Here is a 21,328-nt window from a genome sequence, read left to right on the forward strand (position 1 = left end):
GATTGGACAGTACAGTACATATTCCGTACAATTGACCACTAAATGGTAACACCTGGATACGTTTTTCAACTTGTCGGGGTCCACGTAAATCAATTCATAGTATGCAAAAAAAAAAAGAACTCCGTCATCTTGTCTCTCATAATGATTGTGAATGACAGACAAAATAAAATTTAAAAAAGGCAGTTCCCTTTTACCCTATTTGACCTTTGAGCCCAATTTTTTCCACTACAGAAGTGGCCCGCTACATCAAATATTAACACTGAATTGGTAATTTGACTCTTTTAATACAATTTGAATCAAATGTAATTTTAATCATATTCAATGATTGAAATTTACTAACAGGATAAAACTTGTCAAATGATATTAATGCATGTGTAAATCACAAAGATTATTATCAAAGCGCAGGCCAGGCTGATTACAAAAATAAACACTACTCAATTATACTGCAATAAAGGGACTCATAAAAAAAGTACATATACAAACAATTATTAGGTGCTAAAATATTTGTATTAACTAAGTTGATATTAATAAATAACAAATGTGTTTTCTAGACTGTAAAATGTAAGTACAAATGCAACTTTTTCTTCTTTCATTCTCAAAATAATCTTACTTATCTCATCGTATGGAATAAAACTTACTTCAACAATCATTTATTTTTATTGTGATTACTTATGGAGTATATTGTGAAGACTTTGAGAACAGGAAGTGAACAAAAGTTTTAGCAACTATTATGTAAAAGAAAAGGGGTAGGATTCAATAAGCTCTGCTTCTTCCTACTCCTTTTCGAACATGTTGAAAAGAGAAGCTGGAATTTGTGATGTATCATGTTGTATGCTTGCATGTTCCAAATAAACTCAAACTCAACTCAACTTCTCTACTTTAGTCATAATTGTTGCGCTTAAGCAACTTCTGTATGGCTTTAGTGCCAGACTTCTTTTGTTTGTTAAATATTGTCAATACTCCCACAAGTGGTGGAAAAGTGTATTACAACGGACCGCAATGGGAAAATTAATTTTTTGGTGGCTATCTAGGTGCCGCTCGTGGCCAATGGTCCTACGGTTGAAAGAAACTGATCTAGAACACCAGGACATGTGTTTAATGCAGATTATGATCGTTGTACCTTTTAAGGCAATTTGCTGCCCAGCACTGTAAGAAGGGTTAAAGCAAAGCAAGCAACATGTCAAACAAAACTAAGTATGTTGCATATGATGAACATACTACATTTTTGTATGAAACAAAAACACTGCACACATTACCATGCCAATTGGTAACTAGTAACACTAGTTTAGATTTATTTATGTGATGTAAAGGTATGGAAAGCGCTGCACCTGGACAGAAATGCATTCTTCAAGCAAAAGCAATTACATATTCTCACCTGCATTGCCTGAAATACTGCACTCAAAGTTGGACACAACGCGATCGTTGGAGTTCATAAAAAATTGATAATGTTTTTCCCTAGATCGAAGTATGTAAAAATCCTTTTTTATTTACCCTTTTCTTTTCGAACAAATTTCTCGTGTTGTAACTTGTGTTATGTATTTAATGTGTGATGATTATTCATAATTTGCATGCTTGATTTAATTGCTGATAAATGTATCTATTATTATTTACACCTAAAAAGAGATTAAAGTGAATTGATTTGGATTATACATGTATTTGATATTGATTATTTGAGAAACACTGACACTGAATTGAGTTGTTTTCTACTCAATAGCTTAACACAGTGGTTCTCAAATGGGGGTACTTGAAGGTATGCCAAGGGGTACTTGAGATTTTTCAAAAATATTCTAAAAATAGCAATAATTCAAAAATCCTTTATAAATAAACTTATTGAATAATACTTCAACAAAATATGAATGTACATTCATAAACTGTGGAAAGAAATGCAACAATGCAATATTCAGTGTTGACAGCTAGATTTTTTGTGGACATGTTCCATAAATATTGATGTTAAAGATTTATTTTTTTGTGAAAAAATGTTTAGAATTAAGTTCATGAATCCAGATGGATCTCTATTACAATCCCCAAAGAGGGCACTTTAAGTTGATGATTGCTTCTATGTGTAGAAATCTTTATTTATAATTGAATCACTACTTATTTTTATATCTTTTTTTCCAAATAGTTCAAGACCACTACAAATGAGCAATATTTTGCACTGTTATACAATTTAATAAATCAGAAACTGATGACATAGTGCTGTATTTTACTTTTTTATCTCTTTTCTTTTTTAACCAAAACTGCTTTTCTTTGATTAGGGGGTACTTGAATTAAAAAAATGTTCACAGGGGGTACATCACTGAAAAAAGGTTAAGAACCTCTGGTCTAACAGAGGGTTAACTAAAATACTGCATGTTCCACAATGCATTGCGGCAAACCAGATGTTAGAAAGGAGCGGGAGCAGGTGCATTGTGGTTGATGAGATTGAGAGTTACGAGCCTACGGGTGATGAATGAATGACAGATAACAAGATATAAGGATCGTTTTGTACCGTTTGTATTTTTTCTTATATAAAGTACAACTTTATGCATGTCCAACGTCCTGTCCAATAAGTTGATCGTAGTTAATCGACAGCTCGTATTCCGTGACGTGACTTCTTCCCGGAAATAAAAAAACAGTGGTGATCAATCGAGCCAAGATTGCTGTTGTGTAGCAAGCGCGCAAACTGAGTACACAAAGCAGATTCGAGCAAAAAAAAAAAAAAAAAATCACACTATGCAATGGAATAGATCCCTATACTTTGAATAAATAGATTGGTCGAGTACTCGACCAATCTATTTATGACAAAGTAACAGATAATAAATAATCTTTGATACCACATGGTATCAAAGATTATCCGTCAGTCGCGTTCCCATACATAACTATCTTGTGCTTCAGACGTCATTCTACACAACAAAACAGATGAAAACTTGGAAAAGCATGTAGGTCTACAACTTGTGAGTGGCTGGGTCAAGGACATTGGCAGCAACATTCGCCCGGATTGCATCGTATTTTGCTCGGTAAGTTTGCATTTCATGATATAACTTTGTGTCTACAGCCATGTTTTTTGCCTTGTTGCTGTTGTATGCGCCGTTAACGAGGAGCTTGTTTTTCCCAGTCTTTATCAAAATATAACTATAGACGTCAACATTGTGTATATGCTGAAAGCTTCATTTATGATTGCTACCTTTGGTAAAAGCCTAACTCTTTTCGGTTTTGCTTTCTTTTATTTAGACTTGCCGAGTTGTTGCTTTACAAAACTCTCGTAGTAAACATGTATTTAATAAATACGAATAATATCAAGATAATACTTAAATGGGAAATACTAAACATTAAAAGTATATCAAACTAACCTTTAACAAAGTGATCCCTGCAAACGCGTGCGTTCTTTGACTCTTGGACTGGAGTGTGTGCTACTTTTTTTTGTCGATTTGAATGGTTCATACAGTTGAAAACAAGTCAAGCATATGGTATTTCTCTTCGAGAAAGGCTTAATGGCCGATACTCATTGCGAACAGACGCTGGCTTGACCACCACACATATTCATAGGGCAGTACAACAGCCGGACTTGACGTCATTTAAAAGCAAGTAATGCCATAAAATGATTCCCAAACCAGACGTAGTGTGAATGGTGGGTTGTGATCCCACGTCACAGAATGGAAAAGGCACTATTCATCAGTAGGTTTGGACGTCAGTGGTTTTGTTATTTTTATTTAGTAACATTTTTATTTAGTAACTTCCAGTTTCAAAATATTAACGCTGCTGTTGGCTGTGCTTTTTTTGTCATCAAAGCTCAATGCTGGCTTTCTGTTTTGCGTGCTTCTAAATATTTTATAGGCTTCTTTATCCATCCTGCAACAAATTTTGTAGTCCAACCAAATTTACAAAGCACTAATTTATGGTCAATCTCTACGATACAAAGTCAACTGGGCTCAAGTTTTTAGGTGTGACCTTTTGGGTTAAAAATGTCCACTTTCTTAATATTTACCCCATTCCTAAACGGGTTGGTATTGTTGGAAAGCTTGCTTATATAAAGGCCTACTGAAACCCACTACTACCCACCACGCAGTCTGATAGTTTATATATCAATGATGAAATATTAACATTGCAACACATGCCAATACCGCCTTTTTAGTTTACTAAATTGCAATTTTAAATTTCCCGGGACTTTTTTCTTGAAAACGTCGCGTAATGATGACGTGTACGCGTGACATCACGGGCTGTTATGAATATGAGCGCTGCACAAACACACAGGTAAAAGTCGTCTGCTTTAACGGCATTATTACACAGTATTTTGGAGATCTGTGTTGCTGAATCTTTTGCAATTTGTTCAAATAATATTGGAGAAGTCAAAGTAGAAAGACGGAGTTTGGAAACTTTAGCCTTTAGCCACACAAACACACGGTGATTCCTTGTTTAAAATTCACAGACGTGAAACTTTACTAGGGATCACAGCGGACATGGATCCCGACTACATGTCAACCAGCAGGTTTCGGTGAGAAAATTGTGGTTAAAAAGTCGCCACTTACCGGATATCAGCTGAGCTTGTGCCTCCCGTACAGCTGCCGTCGACTTCCCCAAGACACTGTGCATCAACACCCGGCCGTGGACATACACTTCCGACTATCAGGTACTGTTAAACTCACTAAAACACTAGCAACACAATAGAAAGATAAGGGATTTCCCAGAATTATCCTAGTAAATGTCTCTAAGAACATATGATTCTGTCTCAATGCAACGCGTTTGCAATCGCGTTTTTTTTTTTCTAGTCCGTCGCTATCAATATCCTCAAACACGAATCTTTCATCCTCGCTCAAATTAATGGGGAAATTTTCGTTTTCTCGGTCTGATTAGCTGTTTTTGTTGGAGGCTCCCATTAAAATCAATGTGAATATATGAGGAGCCATCAACATGTGATGTCATCTTCTGCGACTTCCAGTAGAGGCAGGGCTTTTCTCCAGTTGCGAACTTTATCGTGAATGTTCTCTACTAAATCCTTTTGACACATAAAATGGACCTGCTATCCCCGTTTAAATAAGAAAATGTCATTTCAGTAGCCCTTTAACAAAGAATCAGAAAATAGGTTTCACAGTTAAGGCAGTGGTGGTGCCGTGCGTTTCCAACCTAGGCCTTCAGTGATGTCCGACTTCAATAATTACCTCTTAAAATACCATCATTTTTGTCACCACTTGACCATTGCTGGAGAAATACTATACAGGAACACATTTACGCACTACTGGGCATTGTACTAAACAAGTTGTTTTGTGGCGCATTTAAAAATCATAAAACCCTCATTAGCAATTAAAACATATCGTATGTGCTACTGTCAAAATTAAAATTGCAAAAAATATATTAAACGTTAAAAAATAAAGAAATAAAATATCTGAATTCACATTTCATCGCCGGGACAGCTGAGCTAGCTTTCGGGGTTGGCCAACATGGTCTCACAAGATGTAGTTTCTCTTTAAATAGCCTTCTTGAACATGTGTTGTCTTGTCTAATCATAAAAGATGCAGACGAGGCGTGTTGGCTGACTTCTTAAAGTTTACTCCACAGTGTGCTCATCAAAAACATCCAGCTGCCGGCATGTGTCTACATTCAACAACCTAAACGGGGCTACTGCACATGCTCTTCACTACTGTGGCATGCTGGGTAATGGAGTTCATATGTTACCTAGCTCATAACATCACAATACATATCTGCCTTAGGCCAGCTATAAGGCCTTGGTGACACAACTCATGATCTGATTGGCTATCGCAACTGTCTGTCACCTGTATTTGTCCGTTCACTTACAGTGCACAGACGCCAGCATTGTTGATTCTGAAGGCCTCGGCAGATTTGGTACAGCATGGCAACATACGCTAGCTGAATTCTGATTGGATAAAAACTCAATAACCTAAAAACAACAGCGCTGGAAGGAGCATAATATGACATGAAGAGAATATGAATACTTAAATTATTTAGGGAAAATAAATAAAAAATACTTTTATCTTTAATTATGATCATGATTTCTGGTTATGTTAGACGGCACACCACTGAGTTAAGGTGTATTTTTAATTGATCAAATTCATGAAATTAGCATAGCAAGTGACGGAAAATCTAAGCAAACATGGTTGGTCCGATTCGACTTGTGGCTGGTGTCACATCACAGTGACCAAGAAGAGGAAAAAACTAAGGAAAAATTCAGCGTGCAAATCTATCAATTTAAAAGCTATTTGTCATACTCAGAGATACATGTTTAAATTATACTTTAAAATTATTTCCAACAAAGTTTTTACTTACTGTAGATTTTTTACTCGGGAGTTTTTTGGAGTGTAAACATGCCCAATTTTGTCGAAGCTTTGTGGCGCTCGTACAATTAAAACATGTCGATGTTCTGGATAAACAAGAATATGTGTTCTACGTCATGAGTGTAGGTGTACGGCGGTGGCAAAAACAACGCAAACACAGTTCAACTTAAAAACAGCGCTACTATTTCAGCATGAAAACACTCGACCTACTCGTCAGCTTGTCCTACACCCCCGTCTTTGGAGTCCATGGCCGCGTTATGTCCAACTTTGAGTGTGTTTCGTAAAGGAGAAGTTAAAGAAGTGGGTGTCTAGAGTTACCGTCCCTGGGAGCCATCCTGACTATGGACTGGACTCTCACTGTTATGTTGGATCCACTATGGACTGGACTTTTTCATTATCATGTTAGACCTGCTCGACATCCATTGCTTTCGGTCTCCCCTAGAGTGGGGGTGGGGGGTGCCCACATATGCGGTCCTCTCCAAGGTTTCTCATAGTCATTGTCACCGACGTCCCGCTGGGGTGAGTTTTTCCTTGCCCTTATGTGGGCTCTGTACCACGAATGTCGTTGTGGAATTGTGCAGCCCTTTGAGACACTTATGATTTAGGGCTATACAAATAAACATTGATTGATGGATTGATCTTGATTGCCGGCTGCTGATTGACATGAGATTGAAACTCGAGCCACCTGCATGGTCTTTTTTGCTTTTATTATTGTTTTGTAAAATACAGTTGTACTGTTGAAGTGCATCAACAGAAAACAAATTAAACATCAAGGCGTTCCTATTGGGGGGGGTGTATCAGTCGGTTGACCTTTTATTTCAGAGAATGATGTAGAAGCTCGTCACCTCTTAAGGCAGAAATATTATGAAATGTGAGCTCATAAACACTTTAAAATAATTTGCGGCAAAGAAGAAGTCCAACCGGTTTGACCTCTTTTGATCTCTCAGTAGCAAAGTGGAAATACTGTTGATTTTATTACATACATTCATTGGACTCTTTTGAGGGTGTTTAAGACCCCTTCAAATGGAAAAAAAAAAGCAAGTCTCGATTCAATAAAAAGAAGGACCTTGCAAGCACATGACATCAAGGCGATACATGTGAGCAGGCAGAGTCTGTTTTAAAAAATATACTTTTGAACATTTTTGCTTGGAATGGCGTGAGCGTCCAGTAAAAATCACCAGAAGTCAGGATCGGCGGAGATGAATATAAAACATGCCTCGCAGCAAACAGTTGGACAAGAAAGCCATGTTGTGTCCCGCATCAAAAACCCTCACAGTGAAAAGTTACAGTATGTCCCCTTTTTAGAGGAAAAGTTCAGCATCCTGCCACACGCACGCACATACACACACACACACACGCATAATACTCACATCCATGACTACAAAATGTTTCAAAAAACAGTTTTTTTTATCAGTACCGTGACACACGTATGACTGCTTCTCCTTTGCTTCAAGTCATCTTTCTCTGACTCGAAGCAAATCAATAGAAGGTTTGAACCACAAGCAGCCTCGTGGTGTGTGGACTGTGGACAATCACAGGCTGCAGGAAACAAAGACAGGGCTGTGAAAGCACACACGCATGTTGTTTGTTGTTCTTATTTCTTGCCTATGAATGTGTGTGTGTGTGTGTCTGTGTGCGCGTGCATAGGCGCCGACCTACATTTCTGCCAGTGGGTGCACGGTGTGTGTGTATTAAAAAAATAAAAAATAAATAGACGTTCAGCGAACTTAATACTCCATACGATTTGTGGCTTTATTACAAACCCCGTTTCCATATGAGTTGGGAAATTGTGTTAGATGTAAATATAAACGGAATACAATGATTTGCAAATCCTGTTCAACCCATATTCAGTTGAATGCACTACAAAGACAAGAAATTTGATGTTCAAACTCATAAACTTTATTTTTTTTTTTGCAAATAATAATTAACTTAGAATTTCGTGGCTGCAACACGTGCCAAAGTAGTTGGGAAAAGGCATGTTCACCACTGCCTTTTCTTTAAACAACACTCAATAAACGTTTGGGAACTGAGGAAACTAATTGTTGAAGCTTTGAAAGTGGAATTCTTTCCCATTCTTGTTTTATGTAGATCTTCAGCCGTTCAACAGTCTGGGGTCTCCGCTGTTGTATTTTACGCTTCATAATGTGCCACACATTTTCGATGGGAGACAGGTCTGGACTGCGGGCGGGCCAGGAAAGTACCCGCACTCTGTTTTTATACCCAGTCATGGCACCCACCTGTTCCCAATTAGCCTGCACACCTGTGGGATGTTCCAAATAAGTGTTTGATGAGCATTCCTAAACTTTATCAGTATTTATTGCCATCTTTCCCAACTTCTCTGTCACGTGTTGCTGGTATCAAAAAAAAAAAGTTTTATCAGTTTGAACATCAAACATGTTGTCTTTGTAGCATATTCAACTGAATATAGGTTGAAAATGATTTGCAAATCATTTTCAACTGAATATAGGTTGAAAATGATTTGCAAATCATTGTATTCCGTTTATATTTACAACTAACACAATCTCCCAACTCCCATGGAAACAGGGTCTGTACTTTGTAAAAATGACCCAAACTCGCCACAAAATTAACTACAACAAGATTGATTTTTCAAAAATGATTTTAAGGATTGAAAGTAGCCATCAATCCCACGTGGGTGCTCGGGCTCCGAAGCACCCACTGGATCGGCGCCTGTGTGTGTGTGTGTGTGTGTGTTTGTTTGTGTGTGTTTGTGTGTGTGGTATTCCCCTTCCTGATTGAGTCCACAGCAACATGTGTTTGTCCCCATCGGCGACACTGACTTTTTTTACGACCGTGGCCTTGGCGATGACAACTAAACGAACGTACTCGGGACAGTTGTTCTTTGGTCGTGTTCATTCTTCATTAATCGGTCCTTGCATATACTCCCAATTTCTTCATGTAGCTTATCCATCTGCACAAAAATAAATAACGGCGTCCAGAAGAGAAACACTTGTACTATTGCTCATAAACACAAGCATACTCCCATCCTAAGGCAACAGGGCTTTGTGGTCGCTTGTGCAAAAAAAAGCCTTTACACACACACACGCGGCGTCCATCTTCAGTGTGTTCGCACCGTGCATCAGTGCAGAGTGGGTCAACCCTATGGAGGGGGAGGGTTGGGGGAGGGCATGGGGGGCGTTGTGGTCTGGCCTGGCTGGTTAAAGGCTCTGGGGGCCGCTGGTAAGGAAGTAAGTGGTCATTTCGCCCTTCCCCTTTACTTTTACGAGTCCTCTACAGTCCAGCTTGTAGCCGTTGTTGGCCAGCACGTGGTACAGGTCCGTGGTCACCTAAGAAAGGATATAGACATTTGACACCCACTTTGACACAACAGAGGGTCTCTGTTTCTCAGTGAGCAATGGCTTAACGGACGCAATGGAAATGTGTATACACCGTGCTGCTATAGACTTAACTACATTCACTTCTGTTGGTGCCAGCTAATTTTTACAGTCTACATGTGAACCCTTTTTCATTTGCATACATTTTCAGCACCTTCTCACTTAAAGGAGACCTAAGATGAATGTCGTCTTTTCTGACTTATAAATGTGACCAGCTCAGACTTCTTCTTGTTTGTTTTTTTTCTGGAAAAAAAAAAGGAATTAAAACACGCACCATTATTGTTGTGTTTGCTGTTGTTGTTTTTGTCCCTTTGTTTAATTCCCCTCTTGTCCCCACAATTTCCCCCTCTGTCTTCCTTTTTTTCTCTTTCTATCCCCTCCTGCTCCGGCTTGGCTGCACCAAATGATAATTTAAATACATTTAATAAAGTCAAATACTAATAAGGCAATAAGAGAAGTATCCTACACTTCTCTTTTGTAAAGTAAATCTGAACAGCCGATATGGGCATCTACATCAACTATATTATTTGCCTGAGAAGCTGGACAGGACACAAAAAAAAAATAAAAAATAAAAAATAAATAAATAAAATATAACACGCACCACCAGACTGGTACACAGTTTTTTTTTTCCCTCAAGCCATCCCCAAACTAACCAATGCATTAAAAACTGGCCTGTAAAATACATTTTTACTTTTTAATCGAGAAATTGCTTATTTTATGACCACTACATATTTTTAGGCACCATGTGCTTGCCATATGTGTGTAGTGTGTATGAAACACATTGTTTTTATTTGCTAGGGTTTGTTGGTTTTTGTGTGTGTACTTCTTGTGGGTGTCACTTTGTGCTGGAAACTATCTGTCTGTCTGTCTGTCTGTCTGTCTATCTATCTAGCCAGTTATTTAGCTATATCCAGTGGCTATCCATCTATCATGTTAAAAGTGCAAATTCAATTCAATGTTGATATTGTGCATTTATTAGAATAAAAAGACAGACGGTTGTGCAAGCAAAAATCTAAAATAATTTGTCATTTAAACTATTTTCTCTAAAATATGCTTCGAGGCCATGAAGTGAGTTTAATTCAATTACTCGATTAATTGAAAAGACTAATAGATAGGTTACTTGATTACTACAATAATTGATAGCTCCGGCCGTAGCTCTTTGTGTTACCCAATGTGTTTGTTGTAATGTATTTTTTTTGTCTGCAAGATTATCATAATCTATTTAACTATTGGCCGCAAAGAGTTTGAGGCCTCTGTTACAAGGGGTTAGGGGACTTACCCTGTGTACACGTATCAGTGTCTATTGAGTGCCTGTTTAAAATTACACAACCAATCATTTTTTTAATGTAAGCTGTTTGTGTCAGAAATTGTGGATTTCAGTAAGCCGTTGAAATGTTGACCCGATTATGATAAGCAGGCTAGCTATTAGACCATTCTCACATAAATATTCTCTGCACCAGAATTCGAACTATGGACAAAGATCTGCCATTGGCTTTTTTTTTTTTTTCCCGCATACTACCAGAACCACTACCATGCCAAAGCCAAAGGCAAAGCAGAGTTGCAGTGTTGTTGGGTGCACAGGTTGTCACACATAATAACATCTCCTTCTGGCCACAGAGGACAAAAGCGCAAAGTGTATTATTTTTATTTAAGATTTTTAGCCCTTCCTTTTGTGGCTCTGGGCCATGGTCGGGAGTGCAGTGTCTTTCTGTTGCAGCAAAAGAAAACATCTTACGCAATGATAAACTCATCTAAGCGTGCTTTTGGACCTTGCTTTGTGCAAGTCATACCTTTCCCAAACTGTTACCAACTGTACAAAATGTCATCTGCTCACCGCCAATATTTAATTCATTAACTTAAAGTGGTTAGGTATCTGGTGCCTCTACAATGGCCGACTAATTGTTTAAAGCAGTCTTTTTCTACCACACTAGTGTGCCGTGAAAAAGAGTCTGGTGTGCCGTGGTAGGTTATGTAATTTCACCTAAATTGGTTTCAAAATATTTTTTGCACACCAGTAATTAAAATTCGCAATTAATGTGCTGTTGTTAAGTGTCTGTACAGCGCAGGTAGCTATTTGCTTTGTAGATGTCGGGAACACGATGGTTTGTCGTGATGACAATTTGTAGACAACAGCGGGAGGCGATGTGCAGGTAAAAAAGGTATATAATGCTTAAACCAAAAATAAACAAAAGGTGAGTGGCGCCAAGAAAAGGCATTGAAGCTTAGGCATGGCTATGCAAAGCAAAACTAAAACTGAACTGGCTGCAAAGTAAACAAAAAACAAAAATGCTGGACGACAGCAAAGACTTACACCATGTGGAGCAGAGATGAGAACATGACATGACAATCAAAAATGTCCCCACAAAGAAGGATAGCGTCCGCACAACTTAGCAGGTGCGAAAACCAAGCAGGTGCGGGGAATAGCGCTCAAAGGAAGACATGAAACGTCAACGGGAAAATACCAACAAAACAGGAAAAAACACCAAAATAGGACCGCAAGACAAAATCTAAAATACTACACACAGTAGAACACCAAAAAAATCCAAAAAGGTCACGGCATGATGTGACAGGTCGTTACAGTACACCTACTTTGAGACAAGAACTATAGTGATGCATGCTTGGTTATGGTTTGAATTCATATCCAACAATTGCGACAACCACTTTTTACCTTCAATATCGGCTACCGGGTTTTGTTTCTTAATGATTTCTGCTTGTGGTGTACCTCAGGAGTTTTTCAATGAAAAAAATGTGCCTTGGCTCAAAAAAGGTTGCAAAACACCGCTTTAAAGTAACACAAATCGTACAACAGGTGGCAGTGTTGTTCTAAATGTAACCTACAGAGTCAAAATTATTTTCCTATCCTTTCCTGTTGCTAGGGAATTCAAATTTAGTCTTGTGTCTCTCCGGAGGAACATTAAAGGACCTTTCGGCCATAGAACATCACATCCTGTGCTAACAGGGATTCTTCCTCCAGGGAAAGTCTGAGAAGCAGATGTGTGAACCCGTGACCTTGCATCTCGGGGACAATCTTGTGTCACTTCACAGCACAAAATCCTATATTGAGTAGAATAGCACTGACTGTGCCAGTGACTCTTGTACCAGCTGAGAGAATCTCTCACACACAATACCAAGCAGCACACATGTAGGACTGCTTGAAGGTATTGGCAGTACGAAAAGCACAAATTTTCATAAGAGACTAGCATCCATTTTCGATATTGTCCTCATTGTGGCTACCGATGAGCTGTAACCTATCCCACCTGTCTTGGGGGCCCTATTGTATAGACAGAAGAAACGTTGGCACTCACATTTACATTTACATTTTTAGGGTCTGAAATTAGCCTAACATGTTTTTGGGATGTTAAAATTAAAGTACTACTGATCTTTCTTCGGCGATCACTCGAAACGAGTATGATTGTCCTCCTGTTGGTGGGATTGCCTTCAGGAGAACGCCTGTGCGTGAAATCTTTCAAAGAGGGGAGACTGGTGCACAGACAGCCACCACACTGTCCTTGGCAAAGAGAAGACCAGGGTCCAATGGCATGGAGACCAAGACAATTGGGGGCCCATCTTTGCTGCAGCCTTCCTCCGCCTTTGTGACCGTTGTGGAGCTTCTATGCAACCATCATTCGCCCACTCCGCCACGGAGGTTTTTTTTCGACAAAGGAGACGCGCAGACTCCAACGTCACCTCTTCGCTGTGGGGAGCTGTATCCGGTGGTAAAGGAAACCCAGGACGACCAACACCTCCTCACAGCTGCAGGAGGCTGCCGGAGTTCCGGTCTGTCACAGGACCGCCTATGGTGCGCCTATCAGCACTTGCTTTTCTCTCAGGGTGTTTCTCCCCTAGCCTTTTGTCTTCCCAGACTAAACCACAATGCAGCGGGGGTCAGTCCCACTGATAGTCACACACACACACACTAGGTGTGGTGAAATTACCCTCTGCATTTGACCCGTCCCCTTGTTCCACCCCCTGGGAGGTGAGGGGAGCAGTAAGCGGCACCAGTGGCTGTACTCGGGAATCATTTTGGTGATTTAACCCCCAATTCTGACCCTTGATGGGAGGTAATGGGTCCCATTTTTATAGTCTTTGGTATGACTCGTCCGGGGTTTGAACTCGTGAACTACCGATCTCAGGGCAGACACTCTAACCACAAGGCCACATGCGAGAGTAAGTCGGAGTATTCGGCGAAAGGACTCGCTCAAACCAGGTTAAGATACTATGGGCAACGAACTAAGAACCAGAGTGTGGTGTCCAGAATGAACTCTTAAGATGTCAGTAGGGCCAGCTGGAGGCTTTGTGTGGCCCTTAGCAAGATTGTGTTTGTGGCCCATTTTTGTCTTTAATATTACCCTTATTATTATTTATATAATTATCAAACTCCTGAAGAGCCCTTACCTCATCCCAAACATCAAGTCACCGCCCCACGTACGCACACTCAGTATGTTTACATACTAAACTACATTCGGTCGATACAAGCTTTTTAAAACATCATATTACAAGTTTCCCTTTACTTCATAGTGTAAGGTAGAAGATTGCTAATTCATGTATAAGATTATCATTAGTGGACAATACTAATCATTACTATGATTATTATTATCCTTATTAGTTTATCTACAGTGGGTTAAGCCTCCTCACTTGTGTGTGCAGCCTCTGTTTTTTAACTTAATCAAGGTTGCTTGAATGCACCACAGCTATGTATTAAGAGATGCAAAAGTGAAACTTAAACATAACTTTATTAAATATTGTACTGGATTTTTAAGAGCCATATGATTATTTTACTGATTTAAGTGTTAATTTTTTTCCATTTTAGAAGTTTTAGAATTGTTTTAGTTTGTTGACAAAGGTAAATAGTGTTCACTTTACTTCATGTGATATCAAATTCTGTTGTAGACAGTTCCAGCTTTGGTAATAAAGTAAAAAAAAAAAAAACCTGTGTTATATTCCTGAGGTCAGATCAATAACTAAGTGCTACCTGTGCTAAAACAGCACAGCGTGTAGGTTCAATTTCCACAATTGAATAGCTTAGTTGCTCAGACAGCAATGAGTTCATATAAGTTCAGATTGTGGCATGTCGTGTCTTAATGGGGAAAGACGTTAATGTGTCTTGTTTTTTAAGTTAGCATTTTAGCTACCGAGCATTAGTCGTTCAGTGAGTTTATCAAAGTGCAGTTATAAGTCACCGTTATTTTGATCATTCTTATTTAAAACGGTAATACTAACTGTAAGGAGTTACCGCGGTTATCATTAATACATTTTATCGTTACATCGTTACATTCCTAATTCAAAGATCTTGGTTCATTAATGTTGTGATATAATAGGTGTACAATCACATGTATGTTATCTTCAATGCGTTGAATTTTGGCCTCCTGTGGGAATGAGTTTGAGGATATTTGTAAAGCCAGAATAACTGAGAACTCAACTCAACATCTAAAACGTATCTGGATATATATTTAAAAAATGAACATATCTATTTACTAAAAAGATGTAATGAGCCTATTGGAGCTAAAAATCTTGCATGCGGCTATTTATAAACAAAGTACCCAACAGGCAAGTCAAGAAAAAAAGTGGGGATATTGTAAAGTTTGAAGATTTTTTTCAATTGAATTCAAATATGTAGGTTATACAAAGACGTTAAGATCAAATAAATATAATGCATTAATATCGTTCCACCTGTATAACGGCAAAGCTTTGAACACTTCACTCAGTACCGACATCATGACGTTATTCACATTTCCCCTGTCGGCATTCACACAGCACCAGTATTTTGGTACTAAGATGAGGTGATAGATGTCGGGTAAAAATACAATAAACCTAGCTTTGCATCTCATTGTCCATAACTGCGGTTCATTCAAGGACTCTCGACTAAAGTTAGCAATTTCAAAATAAGGCATGAAAAACACCACAAACAAAAAAACAAACAAAACTGGGTCATCTAGATACTGTCATTCTAGTCTGGATATGTTAAACTCATCTTTTAAAGTAATACACCTACTTAATTTTTTAAAGGGACAAGTGGTAGAAAATGAATGGATGGACATGTTTTTAAAAGCTGGCGTCAACTAAACTAATGCAATAGTTCAGGGATTCTCAAACTGTGATACATATACTACTAGTGGTACGACAAAGAATCACCTAATTGAAGTACAGTGTTTTAGTTTTGTTTTTATTTTTATGTTTTTTAAACACAGTGTTACTGTTCAAACGTCTGTAATGTTAATGTGTCCAAAAAACATTAAATATACTTGTTAAATAAAATCGCTGCCTTGTTTTTAATGAATACCTAGGTACTGTGCTACCGTATTTCAATGTTGATCATAATGGTGGTACTTGGAGAGCCAAGCGTTTTTCTGAGGTGATACTTGATGAACAAAGTTGACAAACACTGCAATAATTTAGTTTCTAGTGCATGCAAAAATACTAAGTGTGTATGTACGGGGTGGTAATGTTGCGTTCAGGGTGTGACAGGGGGCCCTTCAGTAAGTTTGTGAATGGGGTTCCAGAATTTGGTGCTACGCCCCTGCCTGCAGACTACTGCTCCAGTGGACTGCAATAGTACTCCCCTGACAACAGACGTGATGTGATAGGTTACTAAGTGTGTTATTACCTGTATGTAGTCTGCTACTCCTGTGCTGTCCATTCGACTGGCTACATTGACTGTGTTCCCCCAAATATCATACTGGGGCTTCCTGGCTCCAATCACCCCTGCCACCACCGGTCCCATGTTCAGACCTGTGCACAGCCCAAACTGTTAGTGACGCAGTACAAAATTCTCCTACTAGGGAAAAAAAGGCTTCCTAAACAAATGGTAAATATCAACACAGAGCAATATCTTCCATCCACCCGCCTTACCTATTTTCATCTGGAAGTTGTTGAAGGAGTGCTCGTTGATGTACTTCATCTGCTCCCTAAGCCTCATGGCGTAGTCGGCCAGGGCCAGGATGTGCGAGCGACCTTCTCTGTCGTAGGTGGAGACGTTGAGGCCAGAGGCAACCATATAAGTAGAACCGATGGTTTTGATTTTCTCTAGCTGACGGAATCTTTCCTCACTGATGATCTAGGAAGCAAGTGGAGAAGGAGACAGATGAGGCAAGGGACCGAGAACAAAAGAGACATTTTGTATGGAGGGCCTAATGTGATGAAATTAAATAAATAGATACATTCTAAAAGAAATACTCAAATGTTTTTTTTAAATGACTATGTGTAATAAAACACAAATGTGTTATTAAATATGCCATTAGTTTATGTCTTGTAAAATGACATATAATTATTTAGTCATTGGTTGAAATATTTCATGATTTACTTCCTTATTTCATGATACAATTTATTATAATTTTTCATTATTTCATGGCTCAGTTAACTATTTCACAATTTATGCAATTATTTTGCAATTTAATCAAATATTTCACGATTTAATTAATTATTGCTATGATTCAATTATTCATTTATTTCATGATTTAATGATTTTGTTAAGGGTTTTTATTTAATGACACATTTAACTAGTTATTTATGTCCTAAAACCTGATTGGTGATTGGAGAATGCTGACTTGCAGTGTTTGGACAAGATTTGTTTCCACAGTCTGAGTTTGACAGACAAAATAAATTCATAAAGCACTGACAAGGGCCGTATGGGACAAAAAGAAAATAAACAAATCTGTAAATAATTAAATGTGTTATTAAATATTTAAATAACTAAATTAATCTTTAAATCGTGAAATAATGAAACTATAATAAATACATAATTAAATGTAATTTAATAAATAATAATAATAAATACCTTAATGGTTCATTTAATAACACATTTCTGTATTTAATTCCAATTGTAAATAATTATTATCAAATTAAAATCTAATCTTAAATTTTGACCCCATAACGTAACACAGATTATAAACTTTTAAACATGTTCAGCTTTTTAAGAATGTTTTATTTGTACTTCTCACAACAGAATACAAAAAACGGAAGTGCAGTGTGCATGTGTAACTGATGCCACTTAGTGTGGATATGTGATAGTATGCTGGTTGAACAGAGACAGCAATTTACTTTTAGTTCACTAGCTAGTAGTGCTGCTCAACTTTAAAGGGGGCCGATGATGATTTTCGTCTTGTCTGATGTCAAAAAGTTGTTACGGTGTTGAATACTAGTGTTACATCCGTCCATCCATCCATTTCATACCGCTTATTCCCTCTTGGGTCGCGGGGGGCGCTGGCGCCTATCTGAGCTCCAATCGGGCGGAAGGCGGTTTACACCCTGGACAAGTCGACACCTCATCGCAGGGCCAACACAGATAGACAACATTCACACTCACATTCACACACTAGGGCCAATTTAGTGTTGCCAATCAACCTATCCCCAGGTGCATGTCTTTGGAAGTGGGAGGAAGCCGGAGTACCCGGAGGGAACCATGCAGTCACGGGGAGAACATGCAAACTCCACACAGAAAGATCCCGAGCCTGGGATTGAACCCAGGACTGCAGGACCTTCGTATCGTGAGGCAGACGCACTAACCTGTCTGCCACCGTAAAGCCCTAGTCCATTGTGTTATATAATGCGTCAAATCAAGAGGTTCATGCATTTGAGTACGAGCTTGCTTACAGTTTTGGGTGCCTTTTGAACGATGCTTTTGCAGTCTTTTTTTTCTTTTTACAAAACCCAAAACCAGTGAAGTTGGCATGTTATGTGAATTGTAAATAAAAACAGAATACAATGATTTGCAAATCCTTTTTCAATCTATATTCAATTGAATACACTCCAAAGACAATATATTCATTAAAGATCAAGCTAAGAAACTTAATTTTTTTTTGCAAATAATAGCAGCAAGACGTTGCAAAAAAGTTTTTTTTAACCACTGTGTCACATGGTCTTTCCTTTTAACAACACTCAGTAAATGATTGGGAACTGAGGAGACCAATTTTTGAAGCTTTTCAGGTGGAATTCTTTCCCATTCTTGCTTGATGTACAGCTTAAGTTGTTTAACAGTCCGGGGTCTCTGTTGTCGTATTTTAGGCTTCATATTGCGCCACAGATTTTCAATGGGAGACAAATCTGGACTACATGCAGGCTGTTCCAGTACCCGCACTCTTTTACTATGAAGCAACGCTGTTGTAACACGTGGCTTGGCATTGTCTTGCTGAAATAAGCAGGGGCGTCCATGATAACGTTGCTTGGATGGCAACATATGTTGCTCCAAAACCTCTATGTGCCTTTTTAATGGTGCCGTCACAGATTTGTAAGTTACCCATCTCTTGGGCGCAAATACACCCTCGATTACCATCACAGATGCTGGCTTTTGAACTTTGCGCCTATAACAATCCGGATGGTTCTTTTCCTCTTTGGTCCAGAGGACACGACGTCCACAGTTTCCAAAAACAATTTTGAATTGTGGACTCGTCAGACAACAAAACACTTTTCCACTTTGCAATGTTTCTGGGTGTTGTTGATAAATGGCTTACGCTTTGCATAGTAGAGTTTTAACTTGCACTTACAGATGTAGCGACAAACTGTAGTTACTGACAGTGGTTTTCTGAAGTGTTCCTGAGCCCATGTGGTGATATCCTTTACACAGTGATATCACTTTTTGGTGGAGTACCGCCTGAGCGATCGAAGTTCACAGGCCTCGCTCCTTACGTGCAGGGATTTCTCCAGATTCTCTGAACCATTTGTTGGTATTACGGACCCTAAATAGTGAAATCCCTAAATTCCTTGCAATAGCTCGTTGAGAAATGTTGTTCTTAAACTGTTGGACAATTTGTTCAGGCATTTGTTCACAAAGTGGTGACCCTTGCTCCATCCTTGTTTGTGAATGACTGAGCATTTCATGGAAGCTGCTTTTATACCCAATCATGGCACCCACCTGTTCCCAATTAGCTTGTTCCCCGCGTTAATTACAACATCACCGACCTACCAGGGCTTGCCCATTTTTGTGGTCCTAAACATTTTGCTTGCTGCCCCATTTCAGTCTTTGTTATGCAGTGTAGTGAGTATTGTAATACAGTCGTCTGTCGCCACATGGCGCCTAATCGTTTGGGGCTTGCAAAGGTGACTACGTGGGTGTTATTTCATGTCTAAATGCCTTCTTATTGTAAAAAAATGTACTTGGAAAGCCGTAAAAAATGTTTTACTCTGCTATGAAAATCATACATTGTAATTCATATTTCATGAAACCATTTACCAGCAATAAACAAGGGTTAACTGTATTATTATGGGCAATCAGAAGTTCATATAGCTATGGGAGCCTGATTGCATGCAATAAGGACACAACCAACAAAAAAACAGTCAAGTATGTTTATAATTAGATATTAAGAAATCATGTAATATTAATACTCTACAAGTTATGTAAATATTTATATTTACTATAAATATGTACAATAGTCATGTGTTTATATTCAAGGTCATGTCCAAAGTTCATGTGAAAAGTAAGGGTGTAACGGTAGGTGTATTTGTATTGAACCGTTTCGGTACGGGGGTTTCGGTTCGGTTCGGAGGTGTACCGAACGAGTACACATGCTAGCAGCGACTGGGCTAGGACAACAAGTAAAAGCCAGAGCTGGAAGACTCTCCTGCCTGGTTAAGATCTCCCGTTTAGGAACACTTTGGCTGCACGATACAACAATGGAGGTTTGCCGACATTGTTCAGCAGCTGCTCCTGACAACACGTAAAACATGTTTTGCACCTTTCCTGCTTCCAGCTCGAGGAGCGCAGGGGAGACACTCATCCAGGGCTGATTTATTCTCGGGGGCAACACTCTTCACTCTACTCGGTAGTGGGTCTCCACAGCTCGGGACTCCAGGGTAAATGAAGAGTCCGGCGATTAGTTGCAAATTGTGGCTTTATTGAGGTCTTGCACAGAGCCAAACCAACAAATCACTAGCCACTCCCCACACTCACCTACCGCTCCCTCACCTCGCTCGCCCACACACTCACCGCACATGCTGTCACATATTAAAGGGCCACACACACACATACGCTACTCTCATAACACATGCTAACCCATTTGAAGCGTCATCACCGCATTCAAGCAGCCTCTCCTCAGCGAGCCAGGCAGGGCTAAAGCAATAACAAATGTTTTTATAGCAGCAGATTTAAGTCCATATCGCATTAAGAACTAGATTTTAACCCACTTATATGGTGGAAGAACAATGAGCCCATATATCCTCTTCCTGCCAAGTTAGCCAGGCTGGGAGGGAAAGAAAAGTTAATCTGAGGCTGAGTTGACTTGAAACTGTTTAATGTTGCACTTTTTATATGTAGAAGAAAAGTTTTGTCATTTTATTTAATCTGAGCAACAACTTGAGGCAGTTTAACGTTGATTAACGTGGACCCCGACTTAAACAAATTGAAAAACTTTATGAGGTTTTACCATTTAGTAGTCAATTGTATGGAATGTGTACTGTACTGTGCAATCTACTAATAAAAGTCTCAATCAATCAATCAATCAAAAAAAGCACTTTATATGTAGAAAGGTTTTGTTAAGAAACCATTCAGAGCCTTATCTTATTTAGTTTTTATTTTATATATGTTGACCACTGTTTATATATGTTGCCATTGTTTACAAATTTGGTAAATAAATAACCAAAAAATTTATATTTTGTTGTTTTCTTACTGTACCGAAAATGAACCGCAACCGTGACCTCTAAACCGAGGTATGTACCGAACCGAAATTGTTGTGTACCGTTACAACCCTAGTGAAAAGGTATAAAAACAGATTAAGGAAA

At 38.8% G+C, this 21,328-nt stretch overlaps 1 protein-coding gene across 1 annotated transcript in view; it reads right to left on the reverse strand.

Annotated features, from left to right (window-relative positions):
- Positions 1 to 6,954: 6,954 nt before the first annotated feature.
- LOC133554548 (adenylate cyclase type 6-like) overlaps positions 6,955 to 21,328 on the reverse strand; it is a 118,034-nt gene continuing 103,660 nt past the window's right edge. The window contains exons 21-23 of the mRNA XM_061903466.1: positions 16,469 to 16,673; positions 16,224 to 16,348; positions 6,955 to 9,571 (exon numbers count right to left, since the gene is read on the reverse strand). Of these exons, the coding sequence (XP_061759450.1) occupies positions 9,443 to 9,571; positions 16,224 to 16,348; positions 16,469 to 16,673 (459 nt within the window). The 3' untranslated portion in view covers positions 6,955 to 9,442. The remainder of the gene's footprint in view (positions 9,572 to 16,223; positions 16,349 to 16,468; positions 16,674 to 21,328) is intronic.

Source organism: Nerophis ophidion, linkage group LG06 (genome assembly GCF_033978795.1).
Source record: "Nerophis ophidion isolate RoL-2023_Sa linkage group LG06, RoL_Noph_v1.0, whole genome shotgun sequence".
NCBI lineage: Eukaryota > Metazoa > Chordata > Actinopteri > Syngnathiformes > Syngnathidae > Nerophis > Nerophis ophidion.